A 26,871-nucleotide genomic window follows, 5' to 3' on the forward strand; every position below is an offset into this window, starting at 1 on the left:
AGTTATAAATAAAACTGCTGTAAACATTTGTGTGCAGGTTTTTGTGTAGACATGTTTCCAAAGCCTTTTGCAAATATTTTTTTTCCAGTCCATGGTTTATCTTTTCATTCCCCTAACAGTGTCTTACACAGAGCAGTTTTAAATTTTTTAATTAAATTAGACTTTTCTATTTGGAGCAGTTTTTAATTTTAATGAAGTACAACTTAACCATTTTGTCATTTATGGATTGTGCTTTTGGTCTTACAGCTAAAAACCTATTGCCAAACTTAAGTTTACTGTTATCTTCTAGAAGTTTTATTTTTATTTTTTAAATATTTATTTGAGAGAGAGAGAGAGAGAGAGAGAGAGAGAGAGAGAGAGAGGGAGACAGCATGTACACACTTGCACATGGGAGAGGGGTTTGGCAGAGGGAGAGAGAATCCAAGCTGACTTCTCATTGAGCGTGGAGCGTGGAGCCGAGTGTGGGGCTCTATCTTACAACCCTGAGATCATGCCCTGAACTGAAACCAAGAGTCAGATGCTTAACCTACTGTGCCACCTAGGCGCCCCTCTTCTAGAAATTTTATAGTTGGGTTTTATGTTAAGTCTCTGATCCATTTTCATTAGTTTTTGTGAAACATAGATGGTCAGTATTTGAATTTGGGGGAAGGATATGAATATCTGGTTGTTCGAGCACCAATTGCTTTTTGAAAAGACCCTTTTTTCCACATTGAAATGTTGAATCATCTTTGGTCCTTTGTCAAAGATTAGTTGACTATACTTGTATGAGTAACATTATCATTTAAAATAAATTTATTTCTTCATTGTATAGTTTGTTTTCCTAAAACATATTGCTTGTAAACTGCAACTTGGATCTAGAGGATTAGATTCATATTAGATATTTTGGCAAGAATGCTTTTTGAGTGATTGAGCACTTCAAATCATCAAGCCAAGGAGGTACCCAGTACTAGAATGTCCCACTGGTAGTGATGGTTAAGATTGGTTAAAGTGGTAACCGGCAGATCTTTCCATTGTAAAAGTGTATTTTTCCGTTTACATTAAGTGAATGATTTGTGGAGTCATAACTTGGGCCATGTAACAAATGAATATTTGAATCTATATTTGTCAGGCATGTGGTAGGTAGGTTCTGTGGTAGGTAGCAGTAAAAGGAAAGACTTCTACTGAGAGAATTTGTCTTTATCTTTCTATGCTTCAAGAAGATAGTGGGATTGTGTCTATCCTTAGGGGATGCATTTGCATCTTAGGGTATGTTGATGGCAGAAAAATTAGATCACTGAAAAGTATATGTCAGTACATACAGAGTTTCAGTATGGGATGACATATAAAAGTTCTGGAGAATAGATAATATGGTTGCGTAACAATATGAATAGACTTAATGTCATTGAATGTACACTCAAAAATAGTTTAAAAGATAAATCATATGTTATATGCATGTTACCACACTTTTTAAAAAGTATATGCCATTATGATACATCACTAAATTTAGCCCTGCTTCAGTCTTTGATAATTTTTATCAGGCTTCCTATTGGTCTGTTTGGACTAGTTGGGAGAGAAATAAAATTCTAAAATAAAATTCTGTAGTTCAGCTCTGATAGAGAGGAAGAGGCCATGATTTTATATTTCACCCACTGCCTCCAGTAGAGTTTATCTTTGTGGCTTTTCAGGGAAGCCATTGAGACCTCTAAGTATCTGGATTGTGCTCAGGCTGTGGGTGGAGCTTCAGCTGTTGGTGCAGGTTGGCTTTGCCTTCCACTCTGTGCTGTTTCCATTTGTTGCAGTTCACCAGGTGCAGGCCTTTTTTTTTTTTTTTTTTTTTTTTTTTTTTGCCATGATATCAAGGGAAATCTACAACTTGAACCATTGTCTGGTCTGAATGCGGCAGTTTTGACCCAAGAAATCCTCTAGATTCTGGATGAGAACATAATACCAGTAGCAAAGTTATTGTTGACCCGTTTGCTGTGAAGGCAGGCCCTTCATTTAGGAAGTAAATCCTGTGATTAAGAGCAAGAGCTCTGTTTAGAGGGAAGGAAAGAACACCTTTATTTGGGGCTGATGAACTTGGATAACCTCTCTTGTCTTTTTCCCCTGAATTGGCTGTGGAAGAGAAGGTGGTAGGAGAAGCTTTATTGATGGCTGTGGCAATAGGATGATATGGTAAGGTGAACTGTGACTTTTTAAAAAAATTTTATTTATTCATGAGAGACACAGATAGGTACAGACATAGGCAGAGAAAGAAGCAGACTCCATGCAGGGAGCCGGATGTGGGACTCAATCCTGGGACTCCAGGATCACGCCCTGGGCTGAAGGCAGGCACTCAAATGCTGAGCCACCCAGATGTCCCTGAACTGTGACTTTCTTAGGTCTAAGGAAATTTTAACCATCAGTGAAGTGACCTTTAATTGCCTTCTTATTGGAGAATATCTAGTTTATCACAAATTCTCAGTTTTCAGTCTCAAATTGTAGGTTATGTGTATGGCCGTTGCTTTGGCAGAGTAGGAAAATTATGTTGTTGTGCAGTGTTTTCCACAATTGTTGACTGACCTGCAGTAGGAAATATATTCTGTAGTACCACCTAGTACTTTGCATACAACTGGGTATACATAACTAACAAAAGTTTCAGGAAATGGAACTTACCCATACTGTGTTTTCTGATATTTTCCATTTTATTGTTTTATTATTTCATTTTTCAAAAATGCATTTATGACCTAAATTGATTTCTTTTAAGTTTTTTTATTTTTATTTAAGTAATCTCCTCACCCAGGGTGGAGCTCAAACTCGTGACCCCAAGATCAGAAGTTACATGATCTCCCAAATGAGTTAGCTAGGCACCCCAAAGACCTAAATCGATTTTTGTAACGGTGTGGAACAGTGGCTCAAAGTATGGTATATACTCAGGATTCTTTTATAGGGATCTGCAAAGTCAAAACTATTTCCATAGTAATAGTTACGATGTTGTTTGTCTTTTTCTCTCTCATTCTCAAATTGGGGATTTTCCAGAAACAGAGTTTTCCAGAACTACATGATGAGTGATGACATTACTTGCAGGAGTAATGGCAAGTGTATTTGTGTGTTCTTGTATTTTCTATAATTTCCTAAGGTAGTAGGCTATAAATGTGCTTTTTCAGAGATTAAACTCCATTTTTAGTACTCCTGTTGTGCTCTTACTTTTTATTTATACCTACATGCTGTATTGCTTCTTGGTCTTTTGGCTAAGATCGAGTGTATTCCTACATGCGTAATCTCTATAACCTCATTGAGTTCCAGTGAAGTTTCCTTGAGTCTATGTGGAAATACAAGTACAGTTTGTTGTTTTGTCTTGCAATTTATTTTTAAAGATTTTATTTGTTTATTCATGAGAGACACACAGAGAGAGACACAGGCAGAGGGAGAAGCAGGCTCCTTACAGGGCCTTGTCTTGCAATTTTATATTTAGAGAATTCTAAATATTTTTCATTTGTGATCAGTAAATATTAACATAAATACCCTGTATAAACAAAAGCTGTTTGGGATCTTCAGTAATTTTTAAGAATGTAAGGGGTTCCGGTGCCTGGGTGGCTCAGTCGTTGAGCTTTTGCCTTCAGCTCAGGGCCTGATCCCTGGTCCTGGGATCGAGTTCTGTATCAGGCTCTCTGCTAGGAGCCTGCTTCTCCCTCTGCCTATGTCTCTGCCTCTCTCTGTGTGTCTCTCATGAATAAATAAAATCTTAAAAAAAAAAAAAAAGAATGTAAGTTCTTGAGACTAAGAAGTTTCAGGGTTAAGAATGTCGACTTGGGAGGAGACGGAAGTGTGTCACACTTGGGGTGTGTGTGTGTGTGTGTGTGTGTGTGTGTGTGTGTGTGTTTAAAAAAGAAAATATAGGGCAGCCCCTGTGGTGCAGAGGTTTAGCGCCACCTGCAGTCCAGGGTGTGATCCTGGAGATCCAGGATCACAGTCCCACGTCAGGCTCCCTGCATGGAGCCTGCTTTTCCCTCTGCCTGTGTCTCTGCTTCTCTCTCTCTCTCTGTCTCTCATGAATAAATAAATTAAAAAAAAAATAAAAAAGAAAATTGAGCGTCTGCCTTCAGCTCAGGGCATGATCCTCAGTCTGGATAGAGTCCCTGCATTGTGCTCTCTTACAGGGAGCTTGTTTCTCCCTCTGCCTATGTCTCTGCCTCTCTCTCTCTCTCTCTCTCTCTCTCTCATGAATAAATAAATAAAATATTTTTAAAAAGAAGAAAATATATATATATATCGCATGAGATCTCTACCCATAACAAGTTGTTAAATGGGCCTTATTGTTCACTGTAAACACAGTGTTGTACAGTAAATCTAGAAATTTTTCATCTTGAACAGCATCTGAACATCCGAACATTGAACAGCACCTCCCCATTCCCCCCTCCCTCCCAGTCCCTGGCAATTTTTCTTTCTGCTTCTTTGAATTTGACTAGAATGTAGACTTTTTTGTAACAGTTGGACCTAGATTGAAATTCCAATTTGGCCACTACTTAAATTATCCTGGCTTTTTTTTTTTTTATTTTTTTTTTTATTTATTTATGATAGTCACACATACAGAGAGAGAGGCAGAGACACAGGCAGAGGGAGAAGCAGGCTCCATGCACCGGGAGCCCGACATGGGACTCGATCCGGGGTCTCCAGGATCGCGCCCTGAGCCAAAGGCAGGCGCGAAACCGCTGCGCCACCCAGGGATCCCCAAATTATCCTGGCTTAAGTTACTTAAGAACCTTTCTGATTCTTACTTTTTTCATAACTAAAATTGATAATTTTACTGTCTTATTACATAGGGCTGTTATAAGGATTAAATGAGCTGGAAAAATGGCCTTGAAAATACTTAGCACCTAGGAAGCATTCATATGTTAGCTATTACTATTATTGAATATGTAGCAACATCTAGCCACATTGATATTTAGATGTTGCATTTCTTGGCCACAGTCACCTGTGTGAAACTGGATTGTTTAAACATCCTCCAAGTTCTTGTTCTCATTCTGCTCTTGCCTCTGCCTCTAGACTTAATTCATAATTTATCTGCGTTTTCTTTTCCTTTTTTTATTTTAAAGATTTTTATTTATTTATTTTAAAGAGTGAGCACAAGCAGGAAGAGGGGCAGAGAGAGGGAGAAGCAGGCTCCCCACTGAGCAGTGAGCAGGATGCAGGGCTTGATGCAGGGCTTGATCCCAGCTGAGCCGAAGGCAGACATTTAACCAACTGCACCCAGGTACCCCATGGGTTTTGTTTTCAAAACAAATTGTGGGCTTCTTGAAAATAGCAGCTCTCTTCTATTTCTTTCTGTTGTGTTGTGTCTTAGACACTACTCAGCCTGTAGTAAGTACTACAGAAGAAGACGTGTAAGTCCTCATACAAAGGTCATGGGACACACAGGCTTACGCTTCCCATGAAGATGGTGGTGGGAAAGAGCTTTTAGGACCCTCTTCTATTATTTAGTCTGTCTTAGGAACTTTCTTCCACTACTGAATAGACTTCCTAAGAAGTATAGTGAGGGCAGCCTGGGTGGCTCAGTGGTTTAGCGCTGCCTTCGGGCCCAGGGCGTGATCCTGGAGACCCGGGATCAAGTCCCACATTGGGCTCCCTGCATGGAGCCTGCTTCTCTCTCTCCCTCTGCCTGTGTCTCTGCCTCTCTCTCTCTCTGTCTGTTTCTCATGAATGAATAAATAAAATCTTAAAAAAAAAGTACAGTGAAGGATAAATTATAATTTATTAAATAATATCAATTTCTTTGGTTAATCTCGTACCTCTTTGCAATATGAAATTCTAACCTAATTGATGTACTTTTCACCAGGGTTTCTCTCATTACTTTCCAACAATAGAAGACAATCATAACAATAGATCCCAAATAATTCAGATTAGGATGATTTAAATTTGATTGTAAGTGTACATAATGATTATTTCTAAAGCACCTTCTGAGATTTAGAGCAACACAGGCAAACAGGTGTGAATTTTGTTTAAGCCTTTTATTTTTATTGGTCATTCCTCTTTCATTGAGGCTGCTTTCAGCCTTCTGCTCTAACCTGTCTTGATGTCCAGAAACTTGTTCTAGTTTAAATTCATTGCTACTCTGTCTTCTGGCTCAACACTCCGCTGTTCACATTTGACCATTCCTTCAAGTTCTGTTTACCCAGAAATTAAGAACAGAACCAATTCTCTTAGTTAGAGCAAGGCCTTCTCCCAGATAACACCTTCCAGAAATGACCGCTTCATATTAAACCACTGGCAATGAAGGGGGGGCGGAGACAATGCAGTTGTTGGATTTCATAAAATTTCATCCCTAGGATTAGACATTTGTTGTGAGGAGATTTAGAGATGATGTCATCAAAAAAGAGCTTCTAAAAGGGGTAGACTTGGAAAACTTTATTTTTATTATTTTTATTTTTTTAAAGATTTTATTTATTTATTCATGAGAGAGACACACACACAGAGAGAGAGAGAGAGAGAGAGAGGCAGAGACACAGGCAAAGGGAGAAGCAGGCTCCACGCAGGGAACCTGATGTGAGACTCAGTCCCAGGTCTCCAGGATCATGCCCTGGGCTGAAGGCGGCACTAAGCCACTGAGCCAACTGGGCTACCCGAAAAACTTTTGAGAAGCCTACTTGGGATGATAAAGAAGAAACTCTTACCTGATGTTTAATGCTATTATAGAAGAGGCGTGTGAGGTATGATTTTGCCTCTAGTCACTTAGACCATTCTTTTTGGGGAAGATAGTTGGTTTCCCAGTCCAATTTTGATTCTTTTTTTTTTTTTTTTAAAGATTATTTATTTATTTATTCATGAGAGAGAGACAGAGAGGCAGAGGCGCAGGTGGATAGAGAAGCAGGCTACACGTAGGGAGCTCAATGTGGGACTCAATCTCGGGACTCCAGGATCATGCCCTGGGCCGAAGGCAGGTGCTCAACCAAAGGCTGAGCCACCCAGGCTTCCCCCAATTTTGATTCTTGTTCAAAACCACAGTTGCTAATTTTTTGAGCATGTGTTGGCTACCTTGTTTTTTATTTCATTTAATCCTCATAGAGTCCTGGGTGATGGCTTCTTTTTTTTTTTTTTTTAATTTTTATTTATTTATGATAGTCACACAGAGAGAGAGAGAGAGGCAGAGACACACAGGCAGAGGGAGAAGCAGGCTCCATGCGCTGGGAGCCCGATGTGGGATTCGATCCCGGGTCTCCAGGATTGCGCCCTGGGCCAAAGGCAGGCGCCAAACCGCTGTGCCACCCAGGGATCCCTGGGTGATGGCTTCTATTAGTTAAGTAGCTCATGTATAGTGAGAGGCTGAACCAGGATTTGAACCCTGGAAACCTGATCCCACACCCTGCCACTATTCTATACTCTCTTTTTATATATAGGGCACTTCTTAGTTTGCAGAATATTGTACATACATTTTCATTTAAAAAATATATTTTTTTTATTAGAGAAAGCATGAGTAGGAGGGACAGAGGGGAGAGGGTGAAGAGAGGGAAGCCAACTCCCCACTGAGCAGAAAGCCAGACTCTGGGCTTAACCCCAGGACCATGACTCCAGCCAAAGGCAGATACTTAACCAACTGAAGCCACCCAGGCATTCCATATGTTCTCATTTAAACATCACAACAATCCTGTGCATTAGGTGAAGTTCTTGACATTTTCATCCAAGAGAAAGGCATCATAGGGAATTTGAAGCTCATCAATGTGGTACTTAGACCCAGGCCCACATCCGCTTCTTACTCCAGTTCCTTTGTTCTCATTATGGAGGAGTCATATCTGAAGGTGAATTTTTTTGAGAGAGAGAGGGTTGTGGGGAGGGGCAGAGGGAGAGGGAGAATCTTAAGCAGGCTCCACACCCACCATGGAGCCCAACATGAGGCTCTGTCTCACAACCTTGAGATCATGACCTAAACCCAAATCAGAGTTGGACACTTAACAACTGAGCTACCCAGGCACCCCCTGAAAGTGAATTTTCTAAGAAATTGAAGTTGGTGGAAGGTGATTGGTAATATTCTAGATGTCTAGCTTAAGTCTAGAAAAGTTTAGTATAGATGTGATCATTAACTTGCACTATTGGTTTTTCTTGATAGCTTGAGTATAACTGCTTTATTAAATATTTTCTTGTTGGACTTTTTAATGCTTAGGGTCAGTTTCCTAGTCTTATACTAATGTTCTTAGGTAGTTACAGGAGTGAAGACATAGTTCTCTCTGCTTTAACTTCAGTTGGCACAGATGGGTGACTGAAAGCTCAGAAGGAAAGAGGTCTTGTCAGGATTATAATACAGTCATGAGAATGGGAGAGGGAGGAGTGTATGTGTGGAGGACAATTTAAAATATCAGCTCCTGATCTTTTGCCAATTCCTTCTGGAGCTTCTACTTCTAGACATGAAATTTCATGACCCCTTTAAATCTCAAGTTTGACAGTTTGGGAAAAAGGTCATATGTTGCTTAAGAGATTGACCTTTGTGAATCAAAACATATAGCTCTAAACAAACAAACAAACAAACAAACATATAGCTCTAAAGAAAAGGGACATAGAGGAAAGCATCCTGATGAGAACAATGTAGCAAGGCTGGAAATAGGTGCACTTATATAATCTGGCTTCCAGGGACTACTTGCTATCTCTCTAAACTCACTGAAAGACTTAGGAGAAGATGCATGTGTGGCACATTTCATTGTTTGTGTTATATACTGAGCAAATGTCTCAAGTCCGTGTTTTTCAGAACAAGCCGTCCTCTAAGGTCTGCAGCACCTTTCTCAGTGACAGACAGAAAGATCATTTACTTCTCCTTTAGGTTTAAGATAAACTTCTAGGGTTTTTTTTTTCTTTTCTATAAATTGTTCTTGCCTAGCAGATATACTAATCTTTACCTTCTGGGAGCTGCAATGGCATGGCTTGTACCATGTGTTATACTAATGACCTACAGTTGCATCAGTTCCATCAGTTACAGAAGATGGTGAAAAAACTAGGCATTATCTTTGTTTCTGTGTTCTGGGTGTCTGTTGCTATAGAAACAAATGAGTAAACAGAAGTGTTCAGGGAGTATTTGAATCTCAGTGGATGTTCATTGGCTATTGAATATAAAGCTAAGAGGGATGCCTGGGTGGCTTAGTGGTTGAGTGTCTGCCTTTGGCTTGGGGTGTGATCCCAGATTCTCAGGATCGAGTCCCACATCGGGCTCCTTTCATGGAGCCTGCTTCTCCTTCCTCTGCCTGCATCTCTGCCTCTCATGAATAAATAAAAATCTTAAAAAAAAAAAAAAGTAAAGTTAAGAAATTTTTGTTGAGTTGAGGAAGAAACTATTTCTGAGTTCATTATTGTTTCCATTTTGGTAGGTGATATTTTTTGTTGTGTGTGGGTAATTTAAAGATTATTTCCCAGTAATTAAGCTTTCTAAAATTCCTTTTTGTTCTAGGAGGTAAATAATTTGAAAAGGCAGACCTTTTATGTTTTGGAAGGAGTTATGATTTCACTTAGCTACAAAAAGGAAGCGAAGGTATAAAAGAATGAGACAAAAGGTAGAGTGAGGAATTACACATCTCTGCCAGCTACTTGTGGATAAACTAATTAAACATTTGCATGTTGGTAGAAAGTGTAATACTGCTGATACTTCTTTACCAGGATCCAAGGAAAAGAGTATGTATATTCAAATTTTTGTTCCTTTGAGGGAACAAAAATGTGCTTTTGGTATAACATCTGAACTCAGATTATTTTTCTTCAGGATGTTTTTGAGATGCCTTATCTTCATCCTGCATTTCAGAAGATGATTTTGCTACTTGTAGCCACAGTTTTTTCCTTTGCAGAATTGTGGTGATACCATGGTTAAATTTGCAGCAAACACACTGAACAGTTGATTATACTAAATGGTATGTAGAAAAGCAGGCAATGTTGATGGAAGGGATCCAGCACTTTAACTCGTTTCTCAGCCGATTGGTTTTGTGGAGGGCATATTTGTGGTCAGTGTATGCTGACTCTTTCAGAGAATTTTAGGATCATTCTTTATATATAGTAGGCATTTGACACTAGTTCTGAGGGAACTTTTAGGAGAAAGTTCTCTTTGTGTTGTACATCCCTCTTCTTTTGAGCATTCTGCCTTCTCAGTTGTCTCCCCCCCCCCCCCCCCCTTAATCAAGAGACTTAGCTGTGAATAAGCTTCTTGCCAAATTCTGTAGATAATATCTTCCTTTTATGGAATACTTTGTCTTTTTGTTGGGATTAAGTGTGGTCTCCTAAAATTTTTCATATATAGAAAGTGTTATATGTACTGTTGATCTCTGCAGAAGTTGATGTAAGTCATCCAAGAAAATACTTAAAGGCTGACATAGCTGATGAATGAAAGAAATGCAAGCTTTTTCAGCCACGCCAATTGTTCAGTACATATTCCTTGTAATGTATTTAAGCAGTTCTGTTTTAAAGAAACTAAATGTGGGGCAGCCCCAGGTGGCTCAGTGGTTTAGCGCCGCCTTCAGCCCAGGGCGTGATCCTGGAGACCCTGGATCGAGTCCCACGTCGGGCTCCCTGCATGGAGCCTGCTTCTCCCTCTGCCTGTGTCTATGCCTCTCTCTCTCTCCGTGCCTCTCATGAATAAATAAATAAAATCTTAAAAAAAAAAAAAAGAAAAAGAAACTAAATGTGTGTTCTCTAATCCTTGTGTTCAGATCTCTTACTATTTTAGGGACAGTAAGTGTTACATAGATGAAAAGATAAAAACTGTAAAGGGGGGCTTCTGGGTGTCTCAATGGTTGAGCATCTGCCTTCTGCTCAAGTTGGGATCCTGGGATCAAGTCCTGCATCAGGCTCCCCACAGGGAGCCTGTTTTTCTCTCTGCCTATGTCTCTGCCTCTTTCTGTGTCTCTCATGAATAAATAAATAAAATCTTAAAAAAAAAAAAACGTATAAGGCAGTGATTGCCCCTATTTTTGTACTACCTTGGGATGTTCCCATTAAAATCCCCCATTAAGAAATAATGAAATTACTCAGATTTTCTAAAAAATTATAACCTTTTTTTTTTTTTTAAATTTTATTTGAGAGAGAATGGGAAGAGGGGTAGAGGGAGAGGGAGAAGCAGACTCCACACTTAGGGTGGAGCCTGACGTGGGGACTTGATCCCAGAACCCCGAGATAATGATCTGAGTCGAAGTTGGACACTTAACTGACTGACCCACCTAGGTCTCCCAAGATTGTAACCTTTTATTTTTGAAAAATGCTTTTGGCCCTATCTACCTATATCTTATTAATGAGATACTGAGAAATCCATTAGGGTGAGGGGGAGGCCTAAAAAAGTTTGAAGAGGTCACCTGGATAGAGGAACAACATAGAATCTGTATTCTTTGTAACTTAGGTATGTAGAAAAGTTATACTTAATGAATTTCTCTTATATCAGTTCTTAAGTGGAGCCTTAGTCAACTCCTGTGTGCTAGTTGTTCTTCCTCCTGAGTTTTAATAACATTTAATAACATTTGTATCTACTTGTCTTACTTATCACATTGAATTGTAATACTACAATTCATTTACACGTCTGTCTCCCCCTACTGGCCAGCAATCTTCCTGAGGGCTAGAACTGTGCTTTTTTCTTTGGGGTGCATCTGGCTATTATTCCATATTCAGTCTGTCCTGTTTTATGAATGAATAAATGTTCAAATAATAATTTTTATAGTACACACACACAGACAGTTGGGGGGGGTATAGACAGCATTCTGTCGGAGTGTGTGTGTGTGTGCGTGTGTGACTTTGCTATAGATAATGTTGATTTTTCAAAAACCTGGAATAAAGAGAATGAGAACAACACTTTAAAGTTCACTTGATGGGATCCCTGGGTGGCGCAGCGGTTTGGCGCCTGCCTTTGGCCCAGGGCGCGATCCTGGAGACCCGGGATCGAATCCCACGTCGGGCTCCCGGTGCATGGAGCCTGCTTCTCCCTCTGCCTGTGTCTCTGCCTCTCTCTCTATCTCTCTGTGACTATCATAAATAAATAAAAATTAAAAAAAAAATTTAAAAATAAAAAAAAAAATAAAGTTCACTTGATTTTGGGGATATGTGATCATATGTTTGTGAAGGGTAGGGGAGGATGAGAGCTTGAGTATGTTTCTTCTTTTATTTTTTTAAAGATTTTATTTATTTATTTATGATAGAGAGAGAGAGAGCGAGAGAGGCAGAGTCACAGGCAGAGGGAGAGGCAGGCTCCATGCCGTGAGCCCAACGCAGGACTTGATCCTGGGACTCCAGGATCGCGCCCTGGACCAAAGGCAGGCGCTAAACCGCTGAACCACCCAGAGATCCCCATGTTTCTTCTTTTAAAGTGTATATAAATCTGTATTAAGGCTAATTAATTGGGGATTTGGTATATGTTACAAAAATTCAGATTTAATCCATATACATTTATAAAAATACACCCTCAAACCTTTTTTTAATAACAGTATCATGATGTGGGACATGGAAAATCTAGTTGTTTCTTGACTTCTTAGACCATCACCAGCAGAGGTTCTGTAAATTAAAATTTTTTCCTCAGGCAGTGGAGTAAGATCAGAATCCTAGAGAAAATAGGAGAATTAATCTTGGTAAAAAAAAAAATACTGGCAATTTTTTTTTTTTGGCAATTTCATTTTTACAGAAGGTGTGTAATAAATGTCACTTTGATTACAAATTTAGAGAATAAGAACAAATTTTATTTTATTTTTTTTAATTAATTTTTATTGGTGTTCAATTTACCAACATACAGAAAAACACCCAGTGCTCATCCCGTCAAGTGTCCACCTCAGTGCCCGTCACCCATTCCCCTCCAACACCCACCCTCCTCCCCTTCCACCACCCCTAGTTCGTTTCCCCGAGTTAGGAGTCTTTATGTTCTGTCTCCCTTCCTGATATTTCCCAACATTTCTTTTCCCTTCCTTTATATTCCCTTTCACTATTATTCATATTCCCCAAATGAATGAGAACATACACTGTTTGTCCTTCTCCGATTGACTTATTTCACTCAGCATAATACCCTCCAGTTCCATCCACGTTGAAGCAAGAACAAATTTTAATAGCATACACAATAAATACACTAAGTTCAAAGCACTCTGATATAAAATGGTTTCTGATTAGGAATAGTAATATTTTTCAGCCAGAATAGGTGAATGACCAGTAACATAATTTGTCAAGTAAAAACTAGAATTAAAATGGTAAGGGACACCTGGCTGATTCAGTCGCTGGAACCTGTGACTTTTGATCTTGGGGTTGTAGGTTCAAGCCCCACATTGGGTGTAGAGATTGATTAAAAATTATAAAAGTGTTAAAATCAATCAATCAATCAATCAATCAAGAATGGTAGAATAAACAGTGGCAGAGCTAGAAATACAGCAAACACCAGAAATCTCCCACCCTGGGGAAGATCCTTTGTTAACCTCCTATATACAGAGCAATTTTCTAATTTATAGAAGAGTCTCATTTGTTTCCGACAGGTCCCACTATTTCACCTCTCTCTGCCAGAGCTATTTCAGCTGTCTGGAGTCTCCTTCCTTTGCCAGTTTGTTCCAGCTGCCTCAAGTTATTGGTGTGGCTGAAGTTTTCATTCCAAACAAATGTCAGCATAGAGTTAACAGTTAAGACCATTGGTTCTAGAACCAAAGTGTCATGGTTCAAATCCCATTCACACTAATTTTACTAGCTTTGTAACTTGGGCAAGTTATTTCTGTCCTTCATTTTTTTGTAAAGTAGGGAGGATGATACTCTTCTTTTTCTTCTTCTTTTTTAAAGTTTTATTTATTTGAGAGAGAGAGAGAGAAAGAGCATGAGGGGCGGGGTGAGGGGAGGGAGAAGTAGACTCCCCACTGAGCAGGGAGCCCAATGTGGGGCTTGATCCCAGGACCCCAAGATCATGACCTGAGCCAAAGACACTTAGCCAACTGAGCCACCCAGGCACCATGAGAGAGTAATCTTATAGGGATGTTGTTTGCTTTTAGAGCAGTAGCCTATCTGGGTGTCATTAATAGTAGCAGCCTTTTCCTAGTTTATGCAACTCATTCCTTCTCTCTGATTTCTTTGTGCCTTTGGGGATGGGAATTGCCTACGCTCCCCAAAAAGAACTACTTCTGACATCTGGTAGATTGACATATCTGAAGGTTTGTTTAATATGGGAGCAGGCAGCAGTTGTGGGGAATATGAGGAAGATGTGGAAGTCCCTAGGAGGACTACCCTGCCAAACTCTGCCAGGTCTCTCTGGTCAGGACACAGGGAGCTGATTCTGAAATTAGATATTCTTTGAATAAAGAGAGACAACCTGGGGGCTTGGTATGTAGCAAATTTTCCACATTGTATAGTTTATATGGGAGCAAGGCTAAGATCTACAACCAGATTGTAGAGAACACAAAGGAACCTTAAATTACTTACATCCAAGAAAAAACTAGGATCTAAAGAAGTTAAATATTTACTTAACTACCTAAAATCGCATGGCAAAGTAGTAATAGAATTGACACAGATAAGGTCTCCCTTTAGACACTTTTGCTTTCTTGTTTTTCTATCATCCAAAAAAACTTAGGTCAATTTTACCTTTCTTTTTCTTCATTTTTAAAATAACACCATTCTATTTCCTTTCATAGAGTGATTATCTTAGGCAAGAAAAACTATTTGATACAGAATTTAAAATGATAAAAATTGTACATTGGTTCTCTAGGGGTGGTTTTGGGTATGTTGTGTGATTTTTTTTTTTTAAGATTTTATTTATTTATTTGAGAGACAGAGAGAGAGAGGCAGAGACACAGGCAGAGGGAGAAGCAGGCTCCATGCAGGGAGCCCAACGTGGGACTCCATCCTGGTTCTCCAAAATCAGGCCCTGGACTGAAGGCAGCACTAAACCGCTGAGCCACCCAGGCTGCCCTGTTGTGTGATTTTTAAAAACATTGTGGCAAGATATATATAACATAAAATTTGCCATTTTAATTGTTTTTAAGTGTACAGTTCAGTGGCATTAATTGCATTCACAGCCTTGTGTGACCATCACCACTATTTATTTCCAAAACCTTTTCATTACCCCAAATAGAAACTCTAAACATAAAGCAGTGACTCCCCATTTCTTCTCCCCCCAGCTCCTAATAACCTTTAATCTACTTTCTGTCTCCATGAATTTACCTGTTCTAGGTTCTTCATGTAAGTGGAGTCATACAATATCCTTTTGAATCTGGCCTATTTAACTTAGCATAATGTCTTCAAGGTTCATCCAAGGTGCAACATGTATCAGAACTCCATTCCTTTTTATTGCTGAATAATATTCCATTGTATCAATATCCCACATTCTCTTTATCCATTTATCTGTCAGTGGACATTTTGATTTCTACCTTTTGACTATTGTGAATAATGCTGTTATGACTACTAGTGTAAAAGTAGCTGTTGAGTCCCTGCTTTCAATCTTTTGTGTATATCTAAAAGTGGAATTACCGGATCATGCGGTAATTTTACGTTTAATTTTTTGAGGAACTGCCTTACTATTGTCCATACAGGCTGCACTGTATTATGTTCCCACCAGCAATGCAAAGGGTTCAATTTCTCTCTTTCCTTGCTAACACTTGTCATTTTGGTTATTTTTTGTTTGTTTGTTTTTAATAATAGACATCCTAATGGATGTGAAGTATATCTCATTGTGGTTTTGATTTGCATTTGCTGGGCATCTTTTTCTGTGTGTTGGCCATTTGTTTTTGTTTTTTAAGATTTATTTATTTTAGGATCCCCGGGTGGCTCAGCGGTTTGCTGCCTGCCTTTGGCCTGGGGAGCGATCCTGGAGACCCAGGATTGAGTCTGCATCGGGCTCCCTGCATGGAGCCCGCTTCTCCCTCTGCCTGTGTCTCTGCCTCTCTCTCTGTGTGTGTCTATCATGAATAAATAAGATAAATAAATCTTTTTTTTTTAAAAGATTTATTTATTTTAGAGAGAGAAAGCACATAAGTGCATGCACAGCCAGGGAAGGGGCAAAAGGAAAGGGAGAGAGAGAATCTCAAGCAGACTGCACCCTGAGCACAGAGCCTGACAGGGGCCTTGATCTCACAACCCTGATGTCATAACCTTGAGCTGAAACCAACAGTTGAATGCTCAACTGACTGAGCCACCTAGGCCCCCTGTTTTAGCCATTTGTTTATCTTCTTTGGTAAAATGTCTAAGTCCTTTGTCCATTTTAGAATTGGGTTTTTTCGTTATTAAGTTTTAAGAGTTCTTTATATATTCTAGATGTTAATCCTTTATCATCAGATATATGATTTGCAAATATTTTCTCCCATTCTGTAGTTTCCGTAGTTTGTCTTTTCACTTTGCTGAAAATATCTTTTGCACAAAAGTTTTTAATTTTAATTTCCAGTATGTTTTTTTCTTTTTCTTTTTCTTTTTCTTTTGGTGTTCTAAGAAATCCGATGTTGTGAAGATTTTGTTTTCTTCTTTTTTTTTTTTTAAGATTTTTATTTATTTATTTATGAGAGAGACACAGAGAGAGAGGCAGAGACACAGGCAGAGGGAGAAGCAGGCTCCATGCAGGGAGCCCGATGTGGGACTCGATCCCAGGTCTCCAGGATCACGCCCTGGGCCCAAGGCTGCGCTAAACCGCTGAGCCACCCGAGCTGTCCTCTGTGTTTTCTTTTAAAAAATGTTAGATTTTTTTATATTTTATTTTTTATTTTTTTATTTATTTATGACAGTCACACACAGAGAGAGAGAGAGGCAGAGACACAGGCAGTGGGAGAAGCAGGCTCCATGCACCAGGAGCCCGATGTGGGATTCGATCCCGGGTCTCCAGGATCGCGCCCTGGGCCAAAGGCAGGCGCCAAACCGCTGCGCCACCCAGGGATCCCCCAAAAATGTTAGATTTTTAACTCTTTTGGTTAGGTCTTTGATCCATTTTGAGTTAATTTTTATATATGGTATAAGGTAAGGGCCTAGCTTTATTCTTTTGTATGCAGGTATCCAGATTTCCTTGCATCATTTGTGGAAAATGTATTTAATCCTTATTTATTTATTTATTTATTTATTTATTTATTTATTTATTTATTTATTTTTTATTTATTTATGATAGTCACACACACAGAGAGAGAGAGAGAGGCAGAGACATAGGCAGAGGGAGAAGCAGGCTCCATGCACCGGGAGCCCGACGTGGGATTCGATCCCGAGTCTCCAGAATCGCGCCCTGGGCCAAAGGCAGGCGCTAAACCGCTGCGCCACCCAGGGATCCCTCATTTGTCTATTCATATAAAATCAGCTAAAATGGTTATGACAGTTGTTTAGGGGAAAAAAAACTGTGGTTTATCAAAAACATTATTAAGCAGTGTGTCTTGAATTAGTCTACATCAGACCCTATTCTGGTATTACCAAGATTTGCTTTTTTTTAAATATTTTATTTATTTGAGAAAAGAGTGAAAAGCATGTGGGGCTTCATCCCAGGCCTCTGAGCCGAAGGCAGACACTTGACTGACTGAGCCACCCAGGCACCTCCCAGCACAATTTCTTAAAAGGACTCTATTCTGGTGGTGCCTGAGTGGCTCAGTGGGTTCTAAGTGTCCAGCTCTTGACCTCACCTCAAGTCTTGATCTCAAGGTTGTGAGTTTGAGCGACGTGTTAGGCTCCTTTTCTTACTGCATTGTTTGGGCCTCCTTGTTGAAAATCAATTGACTATAAATATAAAGGGTTATTTCTGGGTTCTTAGTTCTGTTCTGCTGATCTGTATGTCTGTCCTCCTGCCCACACCACACAGGTTTGATTATTATATAGCCTTCTAGTAAGTTTTGAAACGATGAAGTATGAATCTTCCAACATTATTCTTTTTCAAGATTTGTTTTGGCTCTTCTGGTTCTCTTCATTTCCATAGGAATTTTTAAATGATTTTTATCAATTTCTGCAGGAAAAAAGGCACCTGGGATTTCATTAGAGATTATATTGAAGGTCAATTTGCCATTGTAATAATAAATATTTTTTTAAAGATTTTGTTTATTTATTAATGAGAGACACAGAGAGAGAGAGAGAGACATAGGCAGAGGGAGAAGTAGGCTCCCCTCAGGGAGCCCAGTGCGAGACTCGATCCCGGACTCTGGGATCACGCCCTAAGCCAAAGGCAGATGCTCAACGACTGAGTCACCCAGGGGTCCCATGTAATAAATCTTATAGGGATCCGTGGGTGGCTTGGTGGTTTGGCACCTGCCTTCGACCCAGAGTGTGATCCTGGGGTCCCAGGATCGAGTCCTGCATCGGGCTCCCTGTGTGGAGCCTGCTTCTCCCTCTGCCTGTGTCTCTGTCTCTAATAAATAAAAAAATATATTTTAAAAAAAGATGTAAAAAACATTTTTTTAAAAGATTTTATTTGAGACAGAGGGAGAGAGAGAGAGAGGGAAAGAGAAAAAAAATCAGGGCTGACATCTATGGGAAGCCAATAACTTCCTCTGGGCTGCCTAAAATTGCCTGTATGGAAAGCACCTAGAATAAAAAAGCACAGCACACTGGTAAACCATTTTGAATTATTTGATAATGTTGGTGGGCTAGAGATTGGTGGCTGCTTTCCTTAGTATTAAAGTGGCCTTGCGGGATCCCTGGGTGGCGCAGCGGTTTGGCGCCTGCCTTTGGCCCAGGGCGCGATCCTGGAGACCTGGGATCGAATCCCACATCGGGCTCCCGGTGCGTGGAGCCTGCTTCTGCCTCCGCCTGTGTCTCTGCCTCTCTCTCTCTCTCTGTGACTATCATAAATAAATAAAAAAAAATTAAAATAAATAAATAAATAAATAAAGTGGCCTTGCCTTTTGGGTTTTACCTGTAGGAGATTGTGTTATTGCCTACTGATTTCCAGGTTTAAAGTTGCAAGGATTGAAATATTTCATGCTTTTTAAAAAGATTTATTTATTTTTGGGAGGAGGGCAAAGGGACAGAGGCAGAGGGAAAAGACACGGAGCTCAGTCCCAGGACCCTGAGATCATGATCTGAGCTGAAACCAAGAGTCAGATGTTTAACCAACTGAAGTACCCAGGTGCCCCAGGATTGAATATATTTTTAAAGCATTTTAAAGCATTTATTTTTTTTATTTTTATTTTTATTTTTTATGATAGTCACAGAGAGAGAGAGAGAGGCAGAGACACAGGCAGAGGGAGAAGCAGGCTCCATGCACCGGGAGCCCGACGTGGGATTCGATCCCGGGTCTCCAGGATCGCGCCCTGGGCCAAAGGCAGGCGCCAAACTGCTGCGCCACCCAGGGATCCCATTTTAAAGCATTTAAAGACTTCTTATACATGTTTGTTTACTTTGACCAAGATTTGTGTTAAGATGGGGTCAGACCAAAAAAAAAAAAAAAAGAACATTCTTGACAATATTAAAACCAATACAAATAATTTTCACATTATTGCTGACTTTCCAATTGCAATAATCAAAGAGAACAATCCAGGTTCATTTTTTATGTTGTCTAAAGTGGCTTGGCTGGAAAAGAACCACCCCAGTATCCCCCTATTTTTTTTTAAGATTTTTAAAATTTATTTATCCATGAGAGAGAGAGAGAGGCAGAGACACAGGCAGAGGGAGAAGCAGGCTCCATGCAGGGTGCACAACGTGGGACTCGATCCTGGGTCTCCAGGATCACGCCCTGGGCCGAAGGCGGCACTAAACTGCTGCGCCACCTGGGCTGCCCATCCCTATATCCTTATACTCTCTATATTGGAAGTGTAAATGGAAGAAGGAATCTCTTGGGCAGCCCTGGTGGTGCAGCGGTTTAGTGCCGCCTGCAGCCTGGGGTGTGATCCTGGAGACCTGGGATCGAGTCCTGCATCGGGCTTCCTGCATGGGGCCTGCTTCTCCCTCTGCCTGGTCTCTGCCTCTCTCTCGCTCTCTCTGAATGAATAAATAAATAAATCTTTAAAAAAAGAAAAAGGAATCTCTTGAGTATGGGAAAAAGCATATAAAGAGAAAAGAAGGTTGGGGGAACTTCTGTCTACCATCTTAGAAATATTGGAATAATCAGGATGATCATGTCGTCCTCCTTACTGAAGAATGGTAATGGTAGACCTAGGAAAAGTTGAAGTTTGAAAACATGACTGGAATTTTTTTTGACAAGCATATAAAAACTTACAGCACAAATGGGTACTTTCTAAATTTCGGGAGGGGGCATCTGCATTTATTCCGACGGTATTGTCCTTGCTCTGTGATAACTTGGAATTCATCTTTTGGAGCTCTCTTCAAAGACACATAAATGAAGTATGGTAAGGTGAGGAACTAAGGATATCTTTTTTTTTTTTTTAAGATTTTATTTATTTATTTGAGAGAAAGAGCATGAAAGATGGGGAGGGGCAGAGGCAGAGAGAGAGGGAAAAGCAGACTCTCAGTTCAGCAGTGAGTCGTAAAGCAGAGCTTGTTCCCAGGACCTTGGATCATGACTTGAGCTGAAGGCAGATAGATGCTTAACAGGCGCCCCGAGAATATCTTTTACAAAAACAGATTCATTCAGCCCCTATGCCTCGGAGGCTTCTGATAGCGGCCGCTATTGGTGACTGCTACACCTCCACCAGGGGCAGTACTGCCATGCTGGGCAACGTTGCTGAGGCCGCTTTTAATGCCATTTCCAAGACTTACAAGCTATTTCACCCTTGACCTCTGGAAAGAGACTATGTTCACCCAAGTCTCCCTGATGGAATGCACTGACTGTCTTGTAAAGACCCACATGAGAGTTTCCATGCAGAGGATCCAGGCTCTAGATGTGGCTACCACATAGTTTTATATAAGAAAAAGTGAATTAAAGCTTGTTAAAAAACAAACTAATGTTAGAAATTGTCAATGAAAATACTGCCCTCCATAAGGGTATCTGAAAGTATTTTGAGCAGTGATGGCATTATTGAAATAAGTGAAAAAGTCTACCAAAATTAGGTCTTCTTTTGGTTTTTGAACTGGGACTTAGGGTAGCAAAGGTGCTAAGTAAGAGTGTTATGAAGTTTTTGCCAAATCTGGAAAAGATATCAGATATACCTCGGTGTTTCTACCCAAACATATCCTGGTGTGTTGAATCTAGCTGTCCTCTGGTATGTAATGGTCATTTTTATTTCTTAGGCCTCATTTCTGCCCCATCCCTAACCCCCAGTCCCCAAAAGACCTTTTCCCAGTATCTAACGTTAAATTCCAGGTTTGATTGTTCTTAACACATCCTAGGGTAGGGCTACTGTATTTACCCTTGCCTCTACCACTCCCACACTGGTTGTTCTATATAGGTATGCAAGAAATTTCAGCAGAATTTGACACTGGCTAAAGTAAATACACTAGAAAGTAAATTTGCAGCAGAAGCAATATGTTATCTTTAAAAAAAATGGCTTATAAAATTTTATATACTGTAAAATTCACACATTTAAATGTATATAATTAATTGGCTTTTTAGTATATTCACAGAGTTGTACCATTCTCTAATTACAGAATATTTTCATCACTCCTGAAAGAAACCCATACCATTAACAGTCACTTCCTTTTCCTTCCCAGCCCCTAGCAGCTACTGATCTTTCTGTCTCTATGCTCTGTGAATTTGCCTATTCTGGATTTACCATATAAATAAAATTATATAATCTGTGATATATGTTCTGTTGCATTTGGCTTCTTTCACTCAGCATAATGTTTTCAAGATTCTTCTGTGTTAGAGTTACATATCAGAATTCATTCCTTTTTATGGCCAAATAATATTCCACTGTGTAAATATACCACATTTTTTAAGCCATTCATCAGTCAATTGACATTTGGGTTAATGCTGCTATGAACATCTCTGTACAAGTTTTTGTGTGGACATAGTTTTTTAATTTTTAACATATCCAGATACAGATATGTACCTAGAAGTAGAATTACTGGACATGAGATAACTCTATGTTTAATTTTTTGAGGAACTGCTAAACTTTTTTTTTTTTTTAAAGATTTTATTCATTTATTCATGAGAGACACAGAGAGAGAGAGAGAAAGGCAGAGGCACAGGCAAAGGGAGAAGCAGGCTCCATGCAGGGAACCCGACGTGGGACTCCATCCCGGGTTTCCAGGATCATGCCCTGGGCTGAAGGCAGCATTAAACCTCTGAGCCACCCGGGCTGCCCACTAAACTTTTCCAGAGTGGCTGCACCATTTTACATTCCCACAAGCATGTACAAGGAGTTTATTTTCTCTACATTCTCAGTGTCACTTGTTATTGTCTACCTTTTGATAATAGCCATCCTAGTGGATGTGAAGTGGTGTCTCATGTGGTTTTAATTTTCATATCCCTCAATGCCTATGATGCTGTCTTTTCATGTGCTCATTGGCCATTTGTGTATTTTCTTTCTTTTCTTTTTTTTCTTTTTAAGTTTTATTTAGGTAATCCTTACACCCAACATCATGAACTCATGACCCTAATATCAAGAGTCACATGCTCTTCTGACTGAGCCAGCCTAGCACCTGTGTGTATTTTCTTTAGGGAAGTATCTTCAAAGCTGAATACTGATGGTTTGCTATTTGAAATGCTATTGTTTAACTTTTCTTCTTTTATCTGATGTAAAGGATTTTTGGCTTCATTAATTAAAATGTATTTTCTCTTTTTAAAGATTACCTTAGGGGATCCCTGGGTGGCTCAGCGGTTTAGCGCCTGCCTTTGGCCCAGGGCGCGATCCTGGAGTCCCGGGATCGAGTTGCACGTCGGGCTCCCGGCATGGAGCCTGCTTCTCCCTCCTCCTGTGTCTTTGCCTCTCTCTCTCTCTCTCTATCATAAATCAATCAATCAATCGATCTTTCTTTAAAAAAATAAATAAATAATAAAGATTATCTTAGAAAGCTAATGTAGGCGATCCCTGGGTGGCTCAGCGGTTTAGCACCTGCCTTCGGCCCAGGGCGTGATCCTGGAGTCCCAGGATTGAGTCCCACATCAGGCTCCCTACATGGTCCCTGCTTCTCCCTCTGCCTGTGTCTCTGCCTTTCTCTCTCTCTCTCACTCTCTCTCTGTGTGCGTGTGTGTGTCTCTCATGAATAAATAAATAAAATGTTAAAAAAAAAAAAAAAAAAAGAAAGCTAATGTAGGTCTAGCTTTTTCCCCTATGAAAATGGTGTATTTTGTATTCTGGCCTGAAATATCTAAAAAGTCAGTCTGTCCCTAATCTTTAGTGGACCCTATTTGACCTATTTCTATTTAAGTTTGTATCTCTAGACTCAAAGAGTCAGCATAGGTAAAATTAACAAGTAGGGAACCAGTGACTTATCAAAATTATGTTATATTCTGTACATCTTGAGAATATTAGCTGACCTTTAGTTGAGAGAAAGATATATAAGGCAAGGAAAATTGATGTTTGACATAATAACTGAAGTTGGAAGTATGTGAAGTTGAAATGTGCTTTATGAGCTTTTAGAGAGGCATGAAAAAATACAAGATTGATCCTTATGTCCCTCTCTCCCCAGCGTGGTACCATGCGACGACGCTATGAAGATGATGGCATTTCAGATGATGAAATTGAAGGGAAAAGAACTTTTGACTTGGAAGAGAAGCTCCACACCAACAAATATAATGCAAATTTTGTTACTTTTATGGAGGGAAAAGGTCAGTATCAGTAGCAAATTTTGTTACTTTTATGGAGGGGAAAGATCAGAAGTTGTAGATTCTGGGAACTGGGCTCAGCATCTGTACAACTGAAATATTGCCTGTTGATTCTGTGATGCTATTTTCTCTTATTATACAATACAATGCCATACACACCCACACATCCCACCCTTCCCTAATCCTCCCACCCTGTGAGTCATTCTCTGCTATATGAGAAGAAACAAGCAGGGCCAGGGGTTTTTCCCTGAAAACCTTTTCCTTCTCCTATCCTTTGTTTTAGATGTAATTAAGAATAATACAGTAAAAATTATTTTATGCATGTACCCTCTTCCCCCAAACAAAACCAGAAGTGGGATTCCATGTGTACCATGTAGCTTTGCTCCTTGGCAAACTGACAAGGATGCAATAGTATGTATTGTAGTGGACAGAATAATATTTTTTGGCTATTAAGAGACATGGTGATGATAATTTCAGCTTAGGATTTATAAGATGACTCATTAATAGTACTACTTCCTGTTGGTTAAATTCTGAATTTACTGTGGAAATATAGACTTAGCAAACTCTTTGAACCCTGCCTCTCAGTGTGCTTTTCCTGTATCCTGAGACATGTTTCTTAATAACAAGCGTGTATTGTCTAACAGAGCAAAACTGTATACACAGAAACAACAGACACTATTTCCACCATCTTACTTAGGATCTTTTTTATGGTCCTTGTATCTTTTTCCAGCGATACCTCTTGCCTTTCTAACAACTGTTTTCCTATGGTGACAGATTTTAATGTAGAATATATCCAGCGAGGTGGCTTAAGAGACCCTCTGATTTTCAAGAATTCTGATGGACTTGGAATAAAGTAAGTATTCTCAGCCTAATTGGATGTGATTGTGAATGACTACGTTACAGCAGAGCTATAGACAATGCAGTATTGATAACGCAAAGCAGTAATTGAAAATAATCCCCCATTTAGATTTTAAAAGGATGTATTTTTCTTATATTGTTACAAAAACAATTCGTGGTTGTTAGTTAAATGAGAAAATACTGGTGAGCTAAAAAATAAATTTAAATCTCTTAAAATCTGTGTCATGAATAAATAAATAAATAAAAATCTTTAAAAATTTAAAAAATCTATTACCCTGAGATAGCCACTTGTTAGCATTTTGTTGATATTCTTTTTTATATTTATATTTAAAATATAGTTTTATATATATTTAAAATATATTGTTAAACCTAAATATAGTCTTTATATGTCTCAACTTAAGAGTTTTTAGTACTGGGCAGCCCCAGTGGCGCAGCGGTTTAGCGCCGCCTGCAGCCCAGGGCGTGATCCTGGAGACCCTGGATCGAGTCCCACGTCAGGCTCTCTGTATGATGCCTGCTTCTTCCTCTGCCTGTGTCTCTGTCCCTCTCTCTCTCTGTCTCTATGAATAAATAAATGTAATCTTTAAAAAAAAAAAAGAAAGAGTTTTTAGTACTCTAAGAAAAAACTCACACTGACTAGAGAAGGTGTGCTTCCCATTTATACTTACTGATGTTTGTTTCATAGGATGCCAGATCCAGACTTCACTGTGAATGATGTCAAAATGTGTGTGGGTAAGTATTAAGCTTGTGGCCTTTGTGTCATTGAGTCAAAGATTTAAGACTTGAAACTGAGTTCTAAATTTCTGACTAAGATTTAAGGCTTAGGACTATGGAAGTACATATTTGATTGAAGTATACTACATGAAGTAGTTCCTTAATAAAAACTATTAGCAACTGAGAATTTTCTCAAAGGGAGTTACACAGTAGCTTTATTGAGTACTCATTAGGCGTAGAACTCTATTTCTTTCACACCTACTGTTTTATCACTGTGCATCCCTCCTTCTTTCCATGAAGAGCCTATTCCAGAACATTTTGTATCTCTGAATCAAGAATAAAACTTCATATCTGTGATTCTTTCCTGACAAGCAGTAGAGAAATTTCCAGGAAATTTTCACCAATGCTACATTTGGTAATTTGGCTAACATTTAAAACTTTGTAAGCTGAAGCATGCAACTCTTGATCTTGGGGTTGTAGGTTCGAGCCCCATGTTGGGTGGAGAGATTACTCTGTGTAAGCCAAGAAATAGATATATTAAAATCTCTATTAGTGACTGGTTAATTTGAGTCTTTATATTTATATTTTATTCAAAATTTAGGAAAGGAAAGCAAATTAGATGAATTTAAAGAAGAAAGCTTTCTGGTGTCAGTAAAGATTCAGATCAATTTTTTACAGAGCATTTGGTGTTCAGTGCAGTCCTGAGACCCATTAGGATCCTTAGGAATTCAGATATGGTCACTCTCCTATACACATTAAAGCAATAAGGTGGATTTAAACCTCTTGGAAATGTTTCCAGCAAGTCATGAAACAAAAGGAGGTTTTTCTGATGTTTTCCTTCCAACATTACAACTTCTATTAAGTTTTGTCCTCTATGTTGAAGTTCCAGTGCAGCCTTCGGCTTTGGAAATTAAGTATTTGCAGTACTGTTTGTTAGCCACTTGAGGGCCCTTTTTAGGGATCTGGATAACTTGTTTATCCAAGAGGTGAAAGTCCTACATATAGCTCAGGTAGAGAAAAGTTCTCTAATTCCCTGTATTTTTTACTTCCACACTAGTTCTTTGTTAGATTGCAGCTATCTACCTATCACTGTGTATTTCCTACTATCTACACGATCTCTGGAGTATAGTAGGTATTCAGTAAATCTGTTGAGTAATTAAAATGCTTTCCCACTTTTCACAAAGCAGGGCTCACTCAGGGGACCTCACAAAGTCTTGAGTACTTACAGGTCCATCACTGGACTTCTTTTCCTAACAGAGTTCCAGGGTAGTAATAAGTTAATGGGCTACCATAGCTTTTCTCTATTGGTCAGGCATTCTTATGGTTTGTGATCCACAAATGCTCTGCCTCAGAATTATCTGTGGTACTTGTTAAAAATAAAGTCTTCTGGATCCCATCATAGACTTAGAGTATACACATTTCTGAGTTATACAAATAGAAGGACTTAGTCACTTATTCACTCACTAGTCTCCTTTTAAATTTTTCCCTACTTCCCTATTTCCTCAGTAAGATGTTCACTGCTAATAATGATCTTTGGAAGCCCTTCATAACCTTATATTTAACAAATAGACCTTTGAGTGATCATAGATATCTTTGCCATGATTTAAAATGCAGCAGTGGGGCACCTGGGTGGCTCAGTTGGTTAAGTATCTGTCTCTTGGATTTGGCTCAGCTCATGATCTTGTGGGCCATGATGAGATCAAGCCCCGCATCAGGCTCCATCCTTAGTGGCGTGTCTACTCAAAGAATTCTCCTCCTTTGCCCTTCTACCTGCTTACTCTTGCATGCGTGTGTGCACTCTCTGACTCTCTAAAGTAAATCTT

At 39.4% G+C, this 26,871-nt stretch overlaps 1 protein-coding gene across 7 annotated transcripts in view; it reads left to right on the forward strand.

Moving 5' to 3' along the window:
• Positions 1–26,871, forward strand: part of KDM2A (lysine demethylase 2A) — a 153,093-nt gene that overhangs the window by 79,300 nt on the left and 46,922 nt on the right. For all 7 annotated transcript variants that reach the window (XM_026004312.2, XM_026004313.2, XM_026004314.2 and 4 more), the window contains 3 exons: positions 23,341–23,479; positions 24,251–24,329; positions 25,020–25,066. In XM_026004312.2, coding sequence (XP_025860097.1) covers positions 23,341–23,479; positions 24,251–24,329; positions 25,020–25,066 — 265 coding nt within the window. The remainder of the gene's footprint in view (positions 1–23,340; positions 23,480–24,250; positions 24,330–25,019; positions 25,067–26,871) is intronic.

Source organism: Vulpes vulpes, chromosome 5 (assembly GCF_048418805.1).
Source record: "Vulpes vulpes isolate BD-2025 chromosome 5, VulVul3, whole genome shotgun sequence".
NCBI lineage: Eukaryota > Metazoa > Chordata > Mammalia > Carnivora > Canidae > Vulpes > Vulpes vulpes.